The 18,552-nt window shown below is 42.3% G+C and overlaps 1 protein-coding gene across 5 annotated transcripts in view; it reads right to left on the bottom strand.

Moving 5' to 3' along the window:
* Positions 1 to 1,800: 1,800 nt before the first annotated feature.
* mrtfab (myocardin related transcription factor Ab) overlaps positions 1,801 to 18,552 on the bottom strand; it is a 51,769-nt gene continuing 35,017 nt past the window's right edge. For 4 of the 5 annotated variants that reach the window (XM_008437905.3, XM_008437907.3, XM_008437906.3 and 1 more), the window contains 16 exons: positions 17,322 to 17,377; positions 16,949 to 17,024; positions 16,342 to 16,503; positions 13,911 to 14,074; positions 13,699 to 13,830; positions 12,910 to 12,978; positions 10,829 to 11,013; positions 10,351 to 10,522; positions 8,686 to 9,084; positions 7,605 to 8,549; positions 6,544 to 6,747; positions 6,379 to 6,471; positions 5,658 to 5,801; positions 5,413 to 5,508; positions 3,968 to 4,028; positions 1,801 to 3,320 (listed from right to left, as the gene is read on the bottom strand). In XM_008437905.3, the coding sequence (XP_008436127.2) occupies positions 2,743 to 3,320; positions 3,968 to 4,028; positions 5,413 to 5,508; positions 5,658 to 5,801; positions 6,379 to 6,471; positions 6,544 to 6,747; positions 7,605 to 8,549; positions 8,686 to 9,084; positions 10,351 to 10,522; positions 10,829 to 11,013; positions 12,910 to 12,978; positions 13,699 to 13,830; positions 13,911 to 14,074; positions 16,342 to 16,503; positions 16,949 to 17,024; positions 17,322 to 17,377 (3,536 nt within the window). In that variant the 3' untranslated portion in view covers positions 1,801 to 2,742. The remainder of the gene's footprint in view (positions 3,321 to 3,967; positions 4,029 to 5,412; positions 5,509 to 5,657; positions 5,802 to 6,378; positions 6,472 to 6,543; positions 6,748 to 7,604; positions 8,550 to 8,685; positions 9,085 to 10,350; positions 10,523 to 10,828; positions 11,014 to 12,909; positions 12,979 to 13,698; positions 13,831 to 13,910; positions 14,075 to 16,341; positions 16,504 to 16,948; positions 17,025 to 17,321; positions 17,378 to 18,552) is intronic. The other variant, XM_008437908.3, reaches the window with a different exon arrangement.

The following is an 18,552-nucleotide window of genomic DNA, read 5'->3' as shown; positions in this document are numbered from 1 at the left end:
TCTCCTCTCTCTTGCAGGTACTGCGTACCCCCGCTAAATCTTTTAGGGGTAGTAGTACCCTGCCGTACCCCCTTACTTTCACCCCTGTATATATACATACGTTATATACAACTTAATTTCTTTTTTTTTCAGCCAAATGCTAGGATATTTGCAGGTTACACCAAGCTAAATTTAAGACCATTTGTCTTAATTTTAGCTACATGAATTTACCTTTTATTATTCCCCCATTTGCCTTAATAAAAGCTTTCACCGAGCATGGAACGGGATCCTGTCAGTAGGTTGTGGAGCAGAGAGGATCTTTAGCCCCGGTGGCGCTGCAGCCTTTCGGAGCTCACTGCAGTTAATTAGTGGCATGGCCTCCGGACTTTTATCTGCTCTGTGAATGAGAGGGACATCACCGGCGCTGCATCAGGGAGCTGCTGCGACCTTTGTGTGTGAGCCGGTTGCACATGTTGCAATCTGGGTTTCAGATAGGCTGGGATCTCGTTGGGGGAGCTTGGAGGGATGGTGGAGGAAATTAGGAGGGCAGAAGAGGACTTGGTATTAGAGCTCAATTAAGACTGTTAGAAAGAGAAGGAAAAGGAGGGAATGATGAAGAGACCTCTTACTGTTTTTTCGTAAAAAGAGCTTTTTGATTTTTGGAGATTCCCATTTTTTCCTCCTCCAAATTTGTATCCCAGGTTTTACCAAAAAGCCAGATGAATGCTTAAGTGTCCCAAAGTGGAGGCTGAAAGGAAGGGAGAATCTGTTGACATGGCGACTAACAACCACACACACATTATAAATCTGGCCTTTATGGAAAAGGGAGGTTAAAAAAAAAATTCAGTTCTCAGTTTGCCATAAGCCGTGTGGGGGATCTTCTGGTCAGATCAGACTGAAACTGAACCAACATGCAAACTACTGAGTGTGGCCAAATAAATAAAAATAAACCTGCTTATAAAAATTACATTTCTATGGTGAAACACGCAGGTGGCAGAATCATGCTGTGGGAATGTTTTTCTTCCTGCAGGAACAAAGAGGCTTGTTAATGTGGAAAATGGTGGATCAAAAATAAAATAAACACTAAATATAGAGCAAAACCTCCTTTTAAAAAATGATGAAAATATATTGATGCAATAAGGTGGTCTAGTCAAAGTCCAGAACTAATTTGAGTCAAGTATTTGACTCCTTCCAGTCTTAACCAAGTATTTTACAAAAAGGAATTGGCAAACATTTCAGTCTAAGTGAGCAAAAGCACACGTTTCTAGTTCACACTGGGGGACTATAAAGAGATGCAAACACTTTTCAGATTTAGATTTTCAAATAAATTTAGAAAACTTCGGATCATTTTCCTTTTAATTCACCATTAGTCTATCATGTAAAATTCCAATTAACACGCAATTCTGTGTGAGTAGTTTTTGAAGGTATACAACTTCCCTGTCATCTTGAAGACAACTCTTATCATCACACAAGAAAGTTAACAAAACAGCCAAGTAAATTAGCACCAAATAATATTTTAAATTACTTGGGGGGGGGGCATGCTGAGAAGCTTTGTAAGGATTTAATTAAAGCTTCTTAGTCTCACAGACAGTGTTTGGATTCAAGATACGGTAGATTGTCATTACTAGCTTAAAATACATTTTCACTCCATTAGTTAAAAAAAAAAAAAATTCAATTTCAGGTAGTTTCCAGTAAGTTCATAGTTTTGGCGCCCTCTTGTGGCTGAAGTTAAATAAAGTTTAGTTTTTTTTCTTTTTAGAAACCCTTATACGGACAATTTACTACATAATTATGTCATGGAAAAGAACACAAGCAAACATATTTGTGTTTTTATTTTATGTTTATTTTTTTTTCAAAGTTTTATTTCTTTATAAAATGACAAGGACCGAGTGTTTTAGAAGCCCCCTCACTATGTTCCCCCAAAGCCGGCTCACTCGACTCTAAAGCAACCAGCAAAGAAAAATAGTCTTATGAACAATTGATATAATATACACCCCATATACAGCAATACATAGTGGTCTACCATAATGTTACCAATAATACACAGCCTCCACTGAGGCTTCAGTTCAAATGGTTGCCACTGATATGGTTCAATTCAACAGCAACCGACAACCAGTGATGATTGTTTCTTTGACTAGTGTGGGCGGGGATCAGGTTGCCATGTTGGGGAGACGAGGCCAGCCACAGCTGCCTTTTGCTTTACGTCCCACCAGCTGATCAGAAACACACCGGACTGGCCGTCCGGTGCTCAGATTCAGCTGCTGACCTGTCCGTCCGGTTAAACCAATCAGATTCAGCATAAGTGCAAAGTTAAAGGAGGCACTGACACACTCTGCCGCCTGAAGAGGCGCGGTAAACGTTCGCCTTCGTTCCTGCTCTGTCCTGCTTCCAATGGGTTCATTTGAACTGGGTTACAATCAAGGTCCGGACACAGGAAGTCTTTTTTTTAAATTTTTTTTTTAAGCCTGGCTCTAACCAGTCAGCTGCTCAAAATTCCCATAGAATTTAAATTCAGAAAAACATTGCTTGTTTAAAAAAGAATATAACTCTTCCTTTCTATGAATTCAACTTCTATGTTAGTTGCATATTTCATCTCAGCTCACATTCAGTAACAGCCAGCGACAAACCGTGTGTGTTTGTGTGTGCGTGCTTTTGCATGTGCCAGTGGCGGAGACCGCATATAGAGATGTGTGCGTGACATAAAGACGGAGCCTGTACACAGTGTGGGCGGCGGCAGCGTGTCGCCCCCGCCTGGACAGGCGGCTACAGACACGACTCCCAGTGCAGCTGCAGGTCCGTGCTGTCCAGGAAGTCGGCCGAGAAGACGCTGGGTGGCGTGTGAGGCGCCAGCGGCGTCAAACTCGTCCCCCCGTCTCTGTCGCACGCCGCCCCGCCCCCCCTGCATCCCCTGTTCTCTGCACCGCCACCGCCTCCGTTGCCCATGGAGATGTCCAGCCAGTCCATGCTGTCGAGGGTGGGGTCGCCAAAGTCCAGCCCTGCCGAGTGGTGGGAAAAGCTCAAGTCGGACGTGTCCATGGGGGACGGGGGGTGGTCCAGGATGCTGGGCGTGCTCAGCATCTGGCTGTGCAGGTCGTCGATCAGCGTCAGGCCACCACCGTCAGGCTCCATGCCCAGCAGCGGTGCCCCCGTGGTGCTCTCCAGGAAGTCCTCCAGGCGCCCGCCGCCGCTGCCGGGCTCTCCAACACGCAGCTGAGAGGAGAGGGTGTCTGTGGGGGTGGATGGGGACAGGTGGAGGGGGGATGTGGGGACAGAGGGGGAAGGCGGGTCGGAGTGGAGGGGTGCAAGGGAAGGGTCCGGGTTGGCCTTGAAGCCTGGGATTTCTGAAGGAAGACAGAGAGAAAGATGATCACCATGAGTGTCCTCTCAGGTTCAGCAGAGAGTTTTCCCTCTTCTTCCGCTTCTCTACTCTCATCTCTTTCTTTCCATTTCTACCTTTTCCCCAGCTTTCTCCCTTTTTCAGCCTCCAAGTTCATTGAATTTGAAATAAATTAGGGTTTTCAAAATTATCGTGTTAGTTCTGCTTTAATTCACATTCTTTTGACCCTGTTCAATTTCTTAATGCACAGGTTTCTTCTGTACTTTTACAACGTCTGTGCTACAGTTTGAACAGTATTTTCTTCTCTTCTTCAACTGTTTCTCTATGGGGCTAATTTCCCATTTCTTAAAACTGTTTTTTTTTTTTTTTTTCTTAAAACAGATGCACACTCGACTTTTCTATGTGGCGTTCAGAGCACAAGAAGTACCCCAAAATTATTTTACTGTTGTAGACAAAACAAAGTAGCGAAGCATAATTTTACATGTAGCTATTTGTGACTGAAGCAACAGTAACTATTTTAATCATTTGACATTATTAAGGTAGTAATATAGAACTCAGTAACACCTTGACACTTGGACAATAATTCTGAGTGTCACACTGCCGGATGGGTCATGTAAAAGAACAAAAACAACAAAAGACCCAGACAGTTACCTCCACTCTTGAGCAGGATGTCGAACAGATCGTCCATCTGCTGGCTGTTCACACCATTCTCCTGCAAAACAAACGCAAAGCCGTTAAACAGCTACAGAAAAACAAACTGCCGCAGCTAAAGGTTTGGACCTTCATGGGAAGTGGAGTTTGGAATTAGTTAATAACAGTGCCTTGTAAAAGTGTTCATATTCTTTGAAAGTCTTAATCTTTTGTCACTTTAAGCCACAAATTTGACTGCATCTTTCTGAGATTCTGCGTGAAAGAAAAACACAAAGGAAACAAAATGGCTTTCAAACCTCTTTACCAATACAAATGTGAAAGATGTGGCACACATTGTATTCAGCCCCCTTAGCAAATACTTGAGTACTGTTCATATTCGTAAAACTCCCAAAGTAGTAATGCAATTCGCCTTATATGAGCCTTGGAGTTTTATGTAAAGCATAATGCACAGATCGTATTTTGATGTGCAACACTCATGCAGCCCTCCTGCAAGGTATTTACTCTATGGTGCTGAATACAAATACACACCACACGTATCACATTTTTATTTTGAAAGGTTTTTAGCTACTTTGCTATGAAATCTCGCATAAAACCAGAGAATATAAAAAGGCTTAAGGAGTATGAATATGTTTGCAAGGCACTGCAACTGTAAGGGTTGAAGTTAGAAGCCTAACCAGACTGAAACAATTTTTTCAAACCCAATTATTAATCGCCACACCACATGCATGTTACATGACTCCACTGGTGCACACACATGGTCGTGGGAACCAGATTAAGAGTTTTAGCTGAAGAGCTCACCCATCTGACACCAGTTCATCAGCCATGGACAAATATTAATAAATACATAAAAACAGCTTTGAGTGTATTTGCATGACATAACTAATCATTTCCAGCCTTCACTGCAATGGATTTCACCTAAAAATAAAAATAAAAAACTCATATTTCTATCAAACATATTAAAACAGAGTAACACGATTTTTAAGTATTTGCATGTAACGTTTTGTGTTATTCTGTATCATTTTGCAGAATTTTTAAAAGTATCAAAAGTGAAAATATGTTTTTGTTCTGTTTTCTTGGTCCCAAGTTGCTAAAAAAGCTTCATGCAAACTGAGAAGAAAAAAATTCAACAATAGACACAGTTCTGCTTTTCTCATGACTGCTAACACTTGTCCAGTGATAGACATTTTTTTTCCTTCCTGCAGATATTTAATATTTAAAACAACCAGAGCAACTGTGGGAACAAGACAAAGAAAGCAGAAGTAAATCTGTCGAACAAAGAGGAAAAAATGAAAACAAGCAACAGATGAGATGTAGGTTGGTATTTGTGCGTCCAGAGACGGATGTCAACTCTCACAGTTGACATCCGCCATGCAGATGCAGATGGAGATGAAAAACATTGATGAGTGCAATACGGATGGAAAGAAAAGACATGCTGAGGGACATACTTTAGAGCGCTGAGGAGGGAGGGAGGCATTTTGTTTGGGGGAGGGAGGGGTGAACAGTGTGTGCCGGTCGTAAGGCGGACACATCTCCTCTTTCCGCTGGGAGCAGAGCGATGAAGAGACGAGAGGAAACAAGGGGAAAAGAACTTTACACAGAGTGAAGAGAGCCACTGAGAGACAGAGCCTGCATGCTGATGGGGTCTCTGCTGCAAAGGGAGGGCGAGGGGCCGAGGCAGGCGGGGCGTTACCTTCAGGGAGGACATCAGGTTACTTTGGCTTTCAGTGTCGGGCATGTCGTCGTCGAAGAACGGCTGCAGGCTGGGCGGGGCCGTGTGGGACAGGCTCGGCTGGGGCGACCCGTTGGTGTCTAAGTGCAAGGCTGCCTTCTGTCCCTGAGGGGGTGCAGCAGAGAGTTAGTATAACACTGAGGAGAAGTGCCTTGTTTCCATGGCTGCGCAATTAACTGATTAGTCAGTAAAAAAAAAAGGCAAATTCTGCAGATTCGTTTTCATCTAATCACTTAAGATAATTTTATCCCATATTTTAAATACATTAAAAATACAAATAAAGGACTCAATTCCTTTTTTAGGTAAGAAAATAAACATTTTACTGCCCAAATTTGCTGTAGTATAGCATTCCTTTAGTGAACGCTTGATTATTTGTAGCTAAGGAAGCTATCAACATGTGAAAAGCATGTTTTATATCTTTTTCAATGTGACGTTTATCTGACTATTTGTAATAGCATTTTAGAAATAAATAGATATCATATATCAGTTTCAATTGTTACAATTGGTAATTTCAATTTTTTGCAGCACAACTGAATTTTAACTGCACCAGCACTGACACCTAGTGGACAGATTATAGCACTGCATAAACAGCAGATAGTCCCTTGTTTTATTTTTACCTCTCTTTGTCGGATACTAAAACAACAGAAATCATATCTCCTTTAAACAGAGGTGTTCATTTGACCTTTTTGTCCGGTTGGCTCACAGGCTCAGCTACTGGCTGCTGTTTTGATTGGCTGTCGGTGCTGGGGAGTTTACTTGGACTGGACTGTAGTCTCTGTGAAGTGACAGACAGAGTCGTTAGTCGTTTCATGAAGATGCTGCAGCTCGCTCTGTGGCGCCCCTTTACCTGCAGGGTGATGCGTCCATTGATTTTGGCCAATGAGGACACGCCATTCTGCCTGTCTCTGGCATGACCGGTCAGAGCGATCAGGTAGTGGTTGCCGTTGCTGTCGGTGACCAGCGTGGGCATGCCGTTGGCCTTGAGGTCCAATGCGATGGCTTGGGTTTGGAGCGGAGTGCCGTTCTGTTGGTTGATGATAACTGGAGTCACCTGGAAAAGAAACAGATGAAAACATGTTTTTACCTGATATTTATTGACTCCAACCTAGTGACGGAATTTACTGTATCCTTACCGTAAAAAAATCTCATCATAAGGATTTTGATTGATTGCCAATTCTATAAATTTCAATTAACAATATAAATATAAAACAAAACTGACAGTTTCAAGGGAAATGTTATTTTTAACATTTTCTCCACTGTTTCATAAGAGCACGAACAGATACGAGTAATATCAAAAATATGATTGAAGGTCGATACTGTGTGCAGCTTAGTGGTACAAGTCACACTTTATGTATCTGACATTCCTAAGAAGCATATTTTAAATGGGAAAGTTTTTCGAATGTTCATGGTGACAGCCATAAAGTTACCTAAAACATAAAAATAAAAATTAGGGCTGGAAAATAAATCAACAATATTATATTGTCATAGACGTGTGAACAATATCAGTAGATGATGCGTCTGATAGAATGGGTTTATCAGCTCAACTTATCACAGCCAGCTAAGAATTAACTAACTCTCTAACTATGGTTACCTAGCAACAGCAGCAGTCTCTGGTTCTACCATTGTGCCTCATAACAGCTTAAAAATACAAAACAATGAGATGGAGTGAAAACTGCATGAAACAATAAAAGTCACTCCACCAGTTTGGCAATGTTTTAGATATTTAAAACATTGATAAATATCGATGTTGACCAATATGAAACACCTATTCAGTGACGTGTTTTTCTGGCATATCATCCAGGCCTAAAATCATTTAAATAGTCACAATGATATCACCTAATATTGCAATGAAAGTCCTCCCAGTAAAAGTCCATATTGCCCGCCCTACTCAAACCACACCTGTCTCACCTGCTGGGCGCTCGCTGCGGCCGTCTGCTGTTTGTGCTGCAGCCTCTGCTGCAGCCTCTGCTGCTTCCTCTGGCTCGCTGCTGCCTTCTGGTTCTGGATCTGCACCTGAACCTGCTTCAGCTGCACCTGGCTCTTCTGGACAGGGTTCTTCTGATGAGCTTGGACGTCGACTTGCGTTTGCTTGACCTGGTTCTGCTGGGCCAGCTTCTGCTGGGCCTGGAGCTGCTTCTGCTGGGTCTGCTGGATGATTAGCTGCTGCAGCTGCTGCTGATGGAGCAGCAGGGCCTCTTTCTTCTGCTGCTGCTGCTTGTGTGGGTTGGCCTTCCCCTCCGAGTCTTTCTGCAGCTTGGCCTGCTGCTGCTGCTTCTGCTGCTCAGCCTGCTGCAGCTGCAGCCGGTGGATCTGCTGCAGCCTCAGCAGCGTCTCCTGGGAGCACTGCATTGGCTGGGCCAGCCTCTTGTCCTGCGCCTCCTCTGTCACTCCCTCCATCCCTTTCTCAGGCTCCACCTCCTCCTTCACGGCCAGAGCGGCACAGTTTTGGAGCGCCAGCGGCTGAGCGGACGAAGCTTTTATTAGAGTGTGGAGCTTCGCCTCTGTGGGCATTCTGCTCTTCTCGCTTCCCTCCTTCTTCACCACCACCGCCCCGACGGCCATCTTGCCCTGCTCCAGCTGGGACCTCAGGGTCTCTACCAGCCTCTGCTTTTGCCGCAGCATCCTGGTTAGCTCCTCGATCTGCTTGTCCTTCTCCTGCAGCATCTGGTCCTTGTCCAGAGACAATGTTTCCATGGCTCCCGCGGCCAGGGGCTCTTTGGCCATTGACTTGGACACGCTGCAGGAGCTCTGGATCTCCTCCTTGACGACGGAGTAAGGCTGTGGGAGTGACGCCATGTTTGATGGGTGCTGAGGAGAGGGGTGGAGCGTGAGCTGGGTGAGGGGAGAGGTCACCTAAAGGAAGGAAGAAAGAAAAAACTGTTAGTAAAGGACAAACTCGGATGCTGATTTTCAGACCTCTGCGGAGGTCACATTTGCCTGCATGAATGTAGTCTAATAGTCTAACGCCGACAGACAATCCAAGCCTCACCATTTCCCCAAACATGTCCCCATTGCAGCTCGTTTCATCGGGACTCAAGCCGGCCAACGAGCGTTCCGAGGGTGTGGGTGACACCGGAGGGCTGGAGCTGGTGCTACCGAACCGCATGATCCGCCCCGGGACAGCCTGGGCCAGCGAGGACAAAGCCAGCTTAAAGCAGGCGCCGTCCGCCGGCTGGTGGTCGAAGGTGGGGGTTGTGTTTGAAGCCGATGTGGTGGTGTTGGTGGCGGCGGCAGAGGCCTGCTGGATCGACTGCGGCGCGGCGCTCTTCAAAGCCGCCGTGGTGTTGCCGTTTTGTTCTTGGTAATTGCGGAGCCTCTCGATGAGATCGTTCTTGGTTCCGGAGACAGTCAGGCCGCGCAATTTCAGTTCTTGTTTCAACTCGGCGACCTGGAAGAAGAGGAACAATGAGGAATATCTCACCGCATGCAGCTGAAAATTGAACATGTGAAGAGAATCGTCTGGGATTAACTTGTAGAAATATCATTTAAAAGTTGACAAGATAACCATTGACTTGCATCACTGGATTGGATATCATGCAACTCATCTTGCAACATACATGCGCATAAATGCTATGCATTGAGTCAGAAATGTCGGTGGTCAGAAAAATGTTAGAGTAACACAGAGTCAGAAAAAGGGACGTAATGTTGTGATATTATTGACACTATGAATAATAGATAAAGAATTCAAGGACATCACATTTCACATTAAGTTTTAACTAAAAAAAATAATTGAGAAAGTGGGAAGTAGGTCAGCTATGCTAACTTGACTTTGACAACATGAAAGTGTACATGTGCTGAGCAGTTTGGTGTGTTTCAGTTAACACTAAAATAAGACGACCCACACTCCAGATCGTCAGTAGAGCAGGTGTTTAAATGAGTTAATCAGTCACCGCTGTGTTCAGATGGCCTCTGATTAATACAAAATAAACATCTAGTCTGAAAACAAAAAACTGTAACAGACCGAAGGTTCTGTTTTTTAATGTAGTGTTTAATGTGGGAAATGTTTGCCTGTTTTGAGGTGTTGTAATTACTGCACTTTTGGACAGCCAAGCTGTTGTCAGTCGGTTTCCACGGCAGCAGGTCTGTGTGTGTGTGTGGAGTAAAGCCGACAGAGTGAGACAAACAGTAGTTCTGAACGGCTGTCATTTCTAAAAGTTCAACACATGCAAACTGCATCATTTGTTCATAGTACGTTGTGAAATTCATGTCATCAAACAAAATATTTCACAAAGTCTAGGAGTATATCTTTCAATTTTAACAAATTATGATTCCTACTTCAGCAATTACATAAAATTAATGTATAATACATATGAGAAATGTGTGTAGTTCTCTCTTGCATCTTGCTTATAGATTTATATCTAAGTTTAACATTTTAAAACATTGGCAATTTTCTCAGCTTTAACTGAAGCCATATTTTAGAGAGCAAAGACGAGAGACGAGCATTTTTGTGGCAGACTCCTGCTCTGCCAGACTGTTCCGCATTGGAACAGTCTGGTTTTGTAGACATGACTCTATGAATAGTAATGGTGCCTTCAGGTGTGCATCACTGGCTCTAGTGGCCAATAGCCGCTGTCCAATCCAGTTCTATAGTTCAATAAAGCTTAGTTTTTAGAGATAAATAAGCTTCACCACAGAGTAAAGGTGCTGGATTTACTTTGAATTCATCCAGGTTGGCTGGAAGCGTGGTGGGTTTGGCTCCAGCCACTGCAGCCTGGCTCTGACGGGCGGCTGTGGTCTGAGCTGAGGGGGCCGTGGTCGTGGTGGTAAGAGCCGTGCGGGAGGGGGAGGGGCCTGAGCTGGAGGAGGGAGGCTGATCAGCTTGTGGCCTGTGTGGTGAAAGAAAACGGCACAGAGTTTCAAACATCTCTCCTCATAGAGGCGCCCGTCAATGCAAATAAAACCCAGATAAAGCAGCTGCTAACAGCGCAGTCCAACGCTACAATCAGAAACTTCAGCGGGGTCTGCGTCTGCACCACAGGCAAATGTTTACCGTCATGCAAAATCAAAGGATCATTTTTATCTCGTACTTCTGCTTTAAATGACACACTTTGTGAACTTGCTCTAAAATGAGCTAACCACAGCAGAGGGGAGGACACCCATCAGTCGCACACAAAGCTACGCCGGACGCTCACTTGGGAGGGGCGGGCAGGATGGTGTGGTAGTTGTAGTGCTGCTGCTGCTGACTGAGAATCTGCAGCTGCAGGAAGAGCTGCTGCTGCTGGAGCAGCTTGGCGTAGGACGAGTCCATCTGAGGCGGGCGCTCCTTGTCGGCCTTCTGGTCCGGAGGGATGTACTGGTGGTACTTCAGCTTCTTCACCTGTGGGGCGGAGGACGGGATATGAGCAACTTTCGCCATGAGAGACTCCGTCAAAGCTCGGAGGCTTTCCTTACCAAACTATTACACAACGTGACACATTCAAGTTTGTAGACCAACAAACTTGAATGTGTTTTATTGGAAGTTTATGTGATCAATCAACACAAAGTTGAATGGCTATCAATGCTTTGTATTTTAAAAAAAAGAGAATAAATAAATACACCAGAACAGTCAGAAGCGGCGATTAATCTGATTAATCGTGAGGACAAATTATTCAAATAATTGTCAACTAATTTAGTAATTGATTAATTGTTAAATGGAGTATACAGACTCAAAAAAGGCTAAATACTGGGGTGCTGTAGTGGCGAAGGGGCAAAGCACAACCCATGTATTGAGGCCTTAGTCCTCATGCCGGTGGTCACGGATTCGATTTCTGGCCTGGCGAAGTTTGCCGTATGTCTTCCCCCTCTCTCACAACCATCTTTCCTGTCAAACTACTTTCAAATAAAGGCCACTAGAGCCAACAACAAAAAAAGGCAAAATACTGAAAGAACAACATATTAGGAGTAGTAATTAAGCCAAAACTGTAAAACAAAAACACCTTTAGCAGTAAGTTCTACCCAGAACTCCTCAAGTGGTATAGCTCTAGCTTCACCGGATTCAAATTATGCAAAAAATAATTTACAAATCTTCTATTAAGCACTTTTTGCTATCGAATTATTAACTGGTTAATATAAAAAATAACCAACAGAACAATAAACTGTACTGGTGCTAAGACAAGCAGAAAGGGCCAAACTTTTCATATGTTGATGATTCAAGTATCTTTTCGCTACACATGCATTCTTCACTACAAATTATCAAGAGTTGACTAAATGAAATGTCATTTTATTTTAGGTAATATACTGTTTTTCTTATTTAAAAAAGGAATTTAATTATTAATTTGTTTGCACCTTTTAATGCATTTGTGTGTCAGGAGGGTCGCTTTTACAAGATGTCAAAAGTGTAGTAAAATGTACATAATATACATATAAAATATATAGGTAAATAGCGGTTATCAGCTAGAAGAGCCGAATTAATATCAGATATCAGCCCAGATTGTCATATTGGTGCATTCCTACGTAAGAAAATGTTTCCAGGTTCTTGGATTTTTGTAGTTATTTAGATCTGAATAGAAACTGAAGATTAAATTTGACTAAACATATACTTAGTTTGGATGTATTTAATGTGCAAGAAACTTTCAGTATTCAACTTGCTGATCAGAGCAAGTTATGGGAACATTGGCTGATGTCGGCCGATTGCTGCATTTCTACTGGAGTCAAAGATTTGCAAAGCACTATTTCTACAAGAAAATACAATCATGCATTATGCTACTCCTGTGATACACCTATGCATTTCTTTATGTTGGTTTACCACATAAAACCCCAAGTAAGTGAATGCAGTTAATGACTGTGATGTTACAAACACAGATCTGGTAAAAGCACAGACACATGTCCGACTGTGTCAGTGTTGAGTTCACTGTGGTTGAACAAAAAAAAGTCCAAAAAAAAAAGTATTCGTTCCTCTTTTGATGCAGAGTTCTCTGAACAAGAATAATTAAGGTCATGCTAAAATGTCAACGTTACCGAGAAAAGCCTTTCTATACATTTAAAGGTACAGACACCGAAAATATCAGAAGTCCTTCCCATTTTTATATTTCTCTGTTTTCAGGAATAATTAACTGAAATTAGCCAAAAAAAATCTTTTAAAGCTGAAAAAAACAAAGAAAAAAAAACAACAACAACAATAAAATAAATAACCAGACAACTGGTCACTTTCTCAATTTTCATCAGATTTCCAAACACATTGAAATCACAATTAAGTCACTGTATTAGAATGAATAATAAAAAAGTCCTTGCTGACCTTAGGTTTGTTGTCCTTTGGTTTCTTCGATCTCTGTGAGGGGCGGTCTGAACTCATCTTAGCCTGGGACTGCGGGCAAAAATGGGATTTGGGGATGGAGGGAAGTCAACAAATTAAAAACTGTGGATAGGTGAACCAATAACACCAGATCACTTCAGGAATGATCAAACCTGAGGCAAGTTTAACACCAAATGCTTTAAGGGGTTGTATTATGGTTTTTCCAGGTGGATAGTGCCATTTTACAGCACAATCAAGGAACTGTTACCATCAGTTATAAAAATGCTACACATATATAAATTCGACTTCATAGTTTATCGGCTTGAAATTGGGCCTGTCTCTTTAAAAACTATTGCTTTTTCTTAAACTCTGCCTTCAGGAAGTCATCATAACATGGCTCTTCTTTAACCCTTTAACAACGTTTTTACCAATGTTGCTCTGATAAGTAGCTCCTATAATGAGCTCAGCAGATGTGCAGTTCCACCAGGTGTTTGCTAATCGCTGCTGGCTAGACTGAAAGAGCAGAATGGGCGAGTCACAGGTGAGTGCTGCTCTGTGAGATAAAAGCTTGGAAAATGTAGCTGCGAGGGGAGGAGCTATGTCTAGAAGGCGGGGCTAGGTCCAACCCAGGCCTTTTGCACAGTTACCATGGAGATGAAAGAATTTCTCAAACATGAATGGAAAACATCAAGGCAAAACTCCATGAATGTTTTTGATGAGGGAACAACGTTATAACATGATGATGTAAAAAAGCCTACCTTACATCACACTGTCCCTTTAAATGTTGCGTACCTTGAGGTGTCCAGAAGACAGGCGAGAGCTCAGCGCCAACCCATTTGTCATTTTTGGCAGTGGGGGGGAGTCCGACAAACTGACCAGAGGTGGAGGAGGCGGAGGAGGTGGAGGAGGGGGCTGTGTGAGAAACTGAAGACGTGGTTGTGGTTAACAGCGAGGAATCTCTCCTGTGATTTGCTTCATTCGGCTGGGAGGATGAGCTGTAATACCTGCGTGGGGGACATGTCCCCGTTCTGGACCAGCACGTGGGATGGGGACAATTGCGTGACGGCGCTCAGCGGAGAGTCGTGATTGGCTAACTGGTCGGGTGACAGAGCGTCGCTGCTGTCTTCGTCTAGAGACGAGCTCTCGCCTCCGGCTCCTTTCGGGGAATCTGCAACGGAACAAGAGACGGATTTTTCAGGTCGCCGTAACAACAGCTGGACCTTCGTCTTCCTCAAACTAAATCTGAAAAATGTCGCAATGAAGTGACTTTAGAGAAGTTGGATAACATGTTGTGCTCTGTGGCTGCTCTGTCGCAATGTGGCTGTGCTAATTCTTCAGCCAGAGGTAAGCGCTTTGTTTTTAACGCTGCAGCTTCCAGCACGAGGATGAATCCTCCCGTGTTTCTACACCCAGCTGGGAGGGAAACCCTAATTGTTCTTATTGCTTCTCTGACGTGAAGACAGAGTTTGTGGTGCACAGCTCAGGAAGTCCTTGGTACACTGGCAGCAGCAGCCACTACAGGGCTAAAAATGTTCAGCACGAATACTCCTTCACCTTCTGGTGTCCGGAATGTGACACCATCTTCCTGGATCAGAAGTTTGTTCAAATCTCATGAATTTACAAAATAGTGGTTTAAGATTTGTGAACATAATTTTGTCACGTTCTAATCACAAACGGTGTATTTTTGTGGGCTTTATGTAGAGATGCACCGATCAGATATCAGTATTTGTATCGGCTCCGGTATTGAAAAAAATTCTAGATCGGGTATCTGTGACGATGTTCTATCAGGGGAGATCTATTCCATCTAATTCTATACTTCGTGCTCTGAGTGACATCCTGCTTTTATTATTTTAAGTTACATTTAGAATTCCTTATTGCACTTTCTGAATCATTTAAAAAAAGATTTCCTGCACAAAGTCAACTTGGTTTTGTTTCAGTTTATTTACTTTGCATGGCTGATTGAAGTGACAGAACAAATTAAAGTTGTTTTTACATGTTTGACCAAGCTCAGATATTGCTATTGGAAATTTAAAAAAGTGTATTTGGTGCATTCCTAATTTTATGTGCCATAACAACAAAAGGAAAACGATTTTTATGATTTTCTGAATGCTCTACTTTGCAAAAAAGCTGAAGCTCAGTGCGATTAGATACGGAGACTCTCTCAACAACACTTCTCATGCCTGGCCACAAATACACGACTGAATTTAGGTGCATCCCCGCAACATGGTGTGGACGATTTTATTTACCAATCAGTGGACATCTGAAGGAAACTTAAGAAAAGTAACCAAGTAGTTTTGAATTTATTTTGTGTAGTCTGGTTCTTTGGAAGGTCGTGTATCAAATAACTACTAAAACAATGGATGTTTTAGTAGCTTTTCTAGTTTTTCCATTGAGTAATTGCATTGAACCTCTAAAAGTAGCAGTTACATTCTTAGGAATGTAACTTTTTTTTTCTTGCCATTAAGGTGGAATTTTTTTTTTTTTTTTGCACTGCAAAACCACAAAATTCTACCAAGAATTTGTGGTGTAGTTTCTAGTAAGACACAACTAACATACAAGTAACTTTTCAGTAAGATATAGGAGCTTATTCAAGGATAATAATTTATTAATATTGATGAAGAAGTGGTAGTTCCACTTGCAGATTGTTTCAGATGGAAAAAAGCAATATTTTGTTGAAAAGTTATTTGTAAGTTAGTTTTGTCTTATTTTCAGTAAACTAAAATATTTGCAGTAGAAACTAGACCAAAAATATTCTGTAAGATGTGATTTTGTAGTGATAGTTACATCAACATCCCACAGAAGAAAATACATCCATCCTCTTTTTGCAAAGGTTTTTGAATTTATCTAGGTTTTAACATTTAAAATCTAAAAATATATATTTTTTTAAAAACTTTTTTTTTTTAAATGACAAATTTGCTATGGTAAATATAAATGAAAGCTATCTGTCTATTTTTCAAAACTTCACGTAACTTTTACGGTACAGAACAAGTTTCGTTTATCTAGTCTGAGGGTCAAAATGGTTCTTTGGATTGTTAAGGCTGCAGACCTCTGGTCAACTACATCCTACGCTAATGAGATCCACCAAAGCCTGGAGTTGTAAGTCTTGGTGCAGTTTCTGGCCGATAACAAACCTTTAAAAAGCCTGACTCCGTTTTTGACCTACACCCATTTTTTGTGTCATGTAATTCATCCATGACACAAAGATAAAGTAATTTGTTGCTGTATTCTTTTGAATACAGCAACAAATTCAGGCTGGCAACAGATGGATGACTGTTGATAAGTTTAACCCTGTTTATAAGGTGTGAAAAAGGGTCTATGAACAGAAAATGATTAACCTGTGTACATCAGAGGTATGGAGCAAAGTAAACTTTCATTTTCGGCATTTAACTCCTATTAAAGCGCAGCCGAGTGTTTTCAGTGTGCGTCGGCAGTTACCCAGCAGCGAGGACTGCAGAGGGCAGCTGACAGACAGGATGTTCTTGTGGACCAGCTCGATGGGGCCGGGCCGGTGAGAGATCTTGTCATTGAGGTCATCGGCCAGCCGCGCCCGCTTCAGCTTCAGCTGCTTGGCCTGCAGGGACGGCTCTGCTGACGTCTCTGTGGAGGACGCAGAAAAGAAAAAAATCACCAGCTGATTGATTGTGTTCTCCAGAACGACCGAGAACCACCCAGGTGAGTGAGCTTGGGCTTCTTTCACAAAGGGAAATGACAAGGAGTTTCTTTAAAAAGTCTTGCAGAAGAATTGTTAAAGAAGCACTGCTAAAAGGAAGTTAGGTTTCTGAAGATTGCAGATATTGAGCAGCTAGGGGTCTGCGCCACTTCCTTTATTTGATTTCAAACTGAGTTTAAAACCAAAAGAACAAAATATACAGATGGTTGGTGTCGATAAAAGCAAAAGCAATCGACATTATTAACCCAATTAAGACTGCATCTATTAAATCCTTTTAAGAATTGAGACATGATTCTTGCAGAGAAATAAGCAGAATTACAAAAAAGCTTAAGTTGAGTTTTACACACTTTCTAATTTTTCTCGTATGCTCACCCTCCAGAATGTGCATCCTGACCAGCTCAGAGCGCTCCGGACGACTCCGGATCTTCCTCTTCAGGTAGTCCTCGGTCTGAAGACGAGCAAATAACACAAATTTGCTAGGTGGTACAGCGCAGACGTACAGCGCAAAGCATTTTTCTTCCAGAGAAGAAAGCGGGCAACTTCCAACATTTGTTTCACCCTTTACAAACCAGAAACTGTTTGTCACAACTCTACTTTAATCTCCCTGCTAAATGCTCATTGATATTACCACCAATAATCCAAACAGCCTCTGTAATCAATCACTTCTTCTGCAGGAAAGAAAAGGAGTCATTTTGTGCATAAAGCTGCTGCCTCGGTAGAGAGGAAACCCACGGTGACTGCTCACCCTCGCTCGCTCCAGACTCCTCCGCTGTTCGTGAAAGGCTGCAGGGCTCTTCAGGGCTGCATGGAGAAGCAGAACGAAAAAAATAAGAAGTTAAAAAAAAAAACAGACACACACACACACAAAACAGCAGAGAAGAAGACACTCGAACTGGGATGACTGGCAGCTCTCACTTCAACAAGCGAGAACACACAGCGCTCCGGCTGAACAGCGAGTCAAAGCAGAAGTAGCTGCATGTAGAGAAGGTCAGCGGTGCTAATTCAAACCACAAACTAATGACATTTCAGCTGAAACCTTCAAGACGTCTCTGCTACAGGATCCCCACAATATGATGCTGCCACCAGCAGCGACTTGGACTGTTAGTTGGTAAATTACTGGGACTCTTTAAGTGAAATCCTGAATTTAGATAGATGAATACCCAAAATAAGAACTGGTTTAGCTAAACGAGATAAGAAATTAGCATATGGAGCTAACACTTCTAGCTAATGTCAGGTATTGAATTTACGTCGTTTTCACATTGAATTATCACGTCAAATTTTCTCTTCATTTAAGCCTGTCAGAATAAGCAATAAATAAATTAATCTGTATGATAAAATAAAAGAAGTGCAATAATTTTCCTTCGGACAACAGTCGTTAAAGAGACGTTCCCCATCAATGTAGCAGAAAAGCCAACATTTTAAGAAACACAGCAAACATTTGACACCAAGTGTGAAGTAGTTAGCTCGCACTACCTGCCACTTTTGCCTGTTTTCCCTGTCTGAGCTGAATGGTGACTTCAAATGCAATTTTAGTTGCAGAAACTTCAAAATCCATTGTAATTATTGCCGTTTTTGGTTGTTTTATTTGTTCATTTTGGATATTTGAAATGGTTTCCGAATTAATGTTGAATGTTCTTTAGAAATAAAGTTTTTTATATATTTTTGTGTGGGGACTTTATCAAGCCACTATCATTATTACATTAGTTGAAAATGCTCTCAAAATGACATTATTATTATTTATCGCAATCATTTCTGGGACAATTCATTGTCCAGCAAATTTTGTTAACTTCGTGGTTTAGTAGAAGCAGAAGCATAACAAAAAGAAGCACAGTGTTAGCAGAAGGATATTGGGAGGGCAGTGGCAGTTATGATGTAACGTAGAAAAGATCTGATTGGCCAACAGCTGGTGAAATCCCAGCCAAGGGTGTGTGTGTGAATGAGGACAGTGTGACTAGAGGCAACTGATGACTGGGTGG

Source organism: Poecilia reticulata, chromosome 19 (genome assembly GCF_904066995.2).
Source record: "Poecilia reticulata chromosome 19, P_reticulata-male-v2, whole genome shotgun sequence".
Classification (NCBI taxonomy): Eukaryota; Metazoa; Chordata; class Actinopteri; order Cyprinodontiformes; family Poeciliidae; genus Poecilia; species Poecilia reticulata.
Note: the sequence above shows the minus strand (reverse complement) of the source record. Positions and strands in the feature narration are given on the sequence as shown.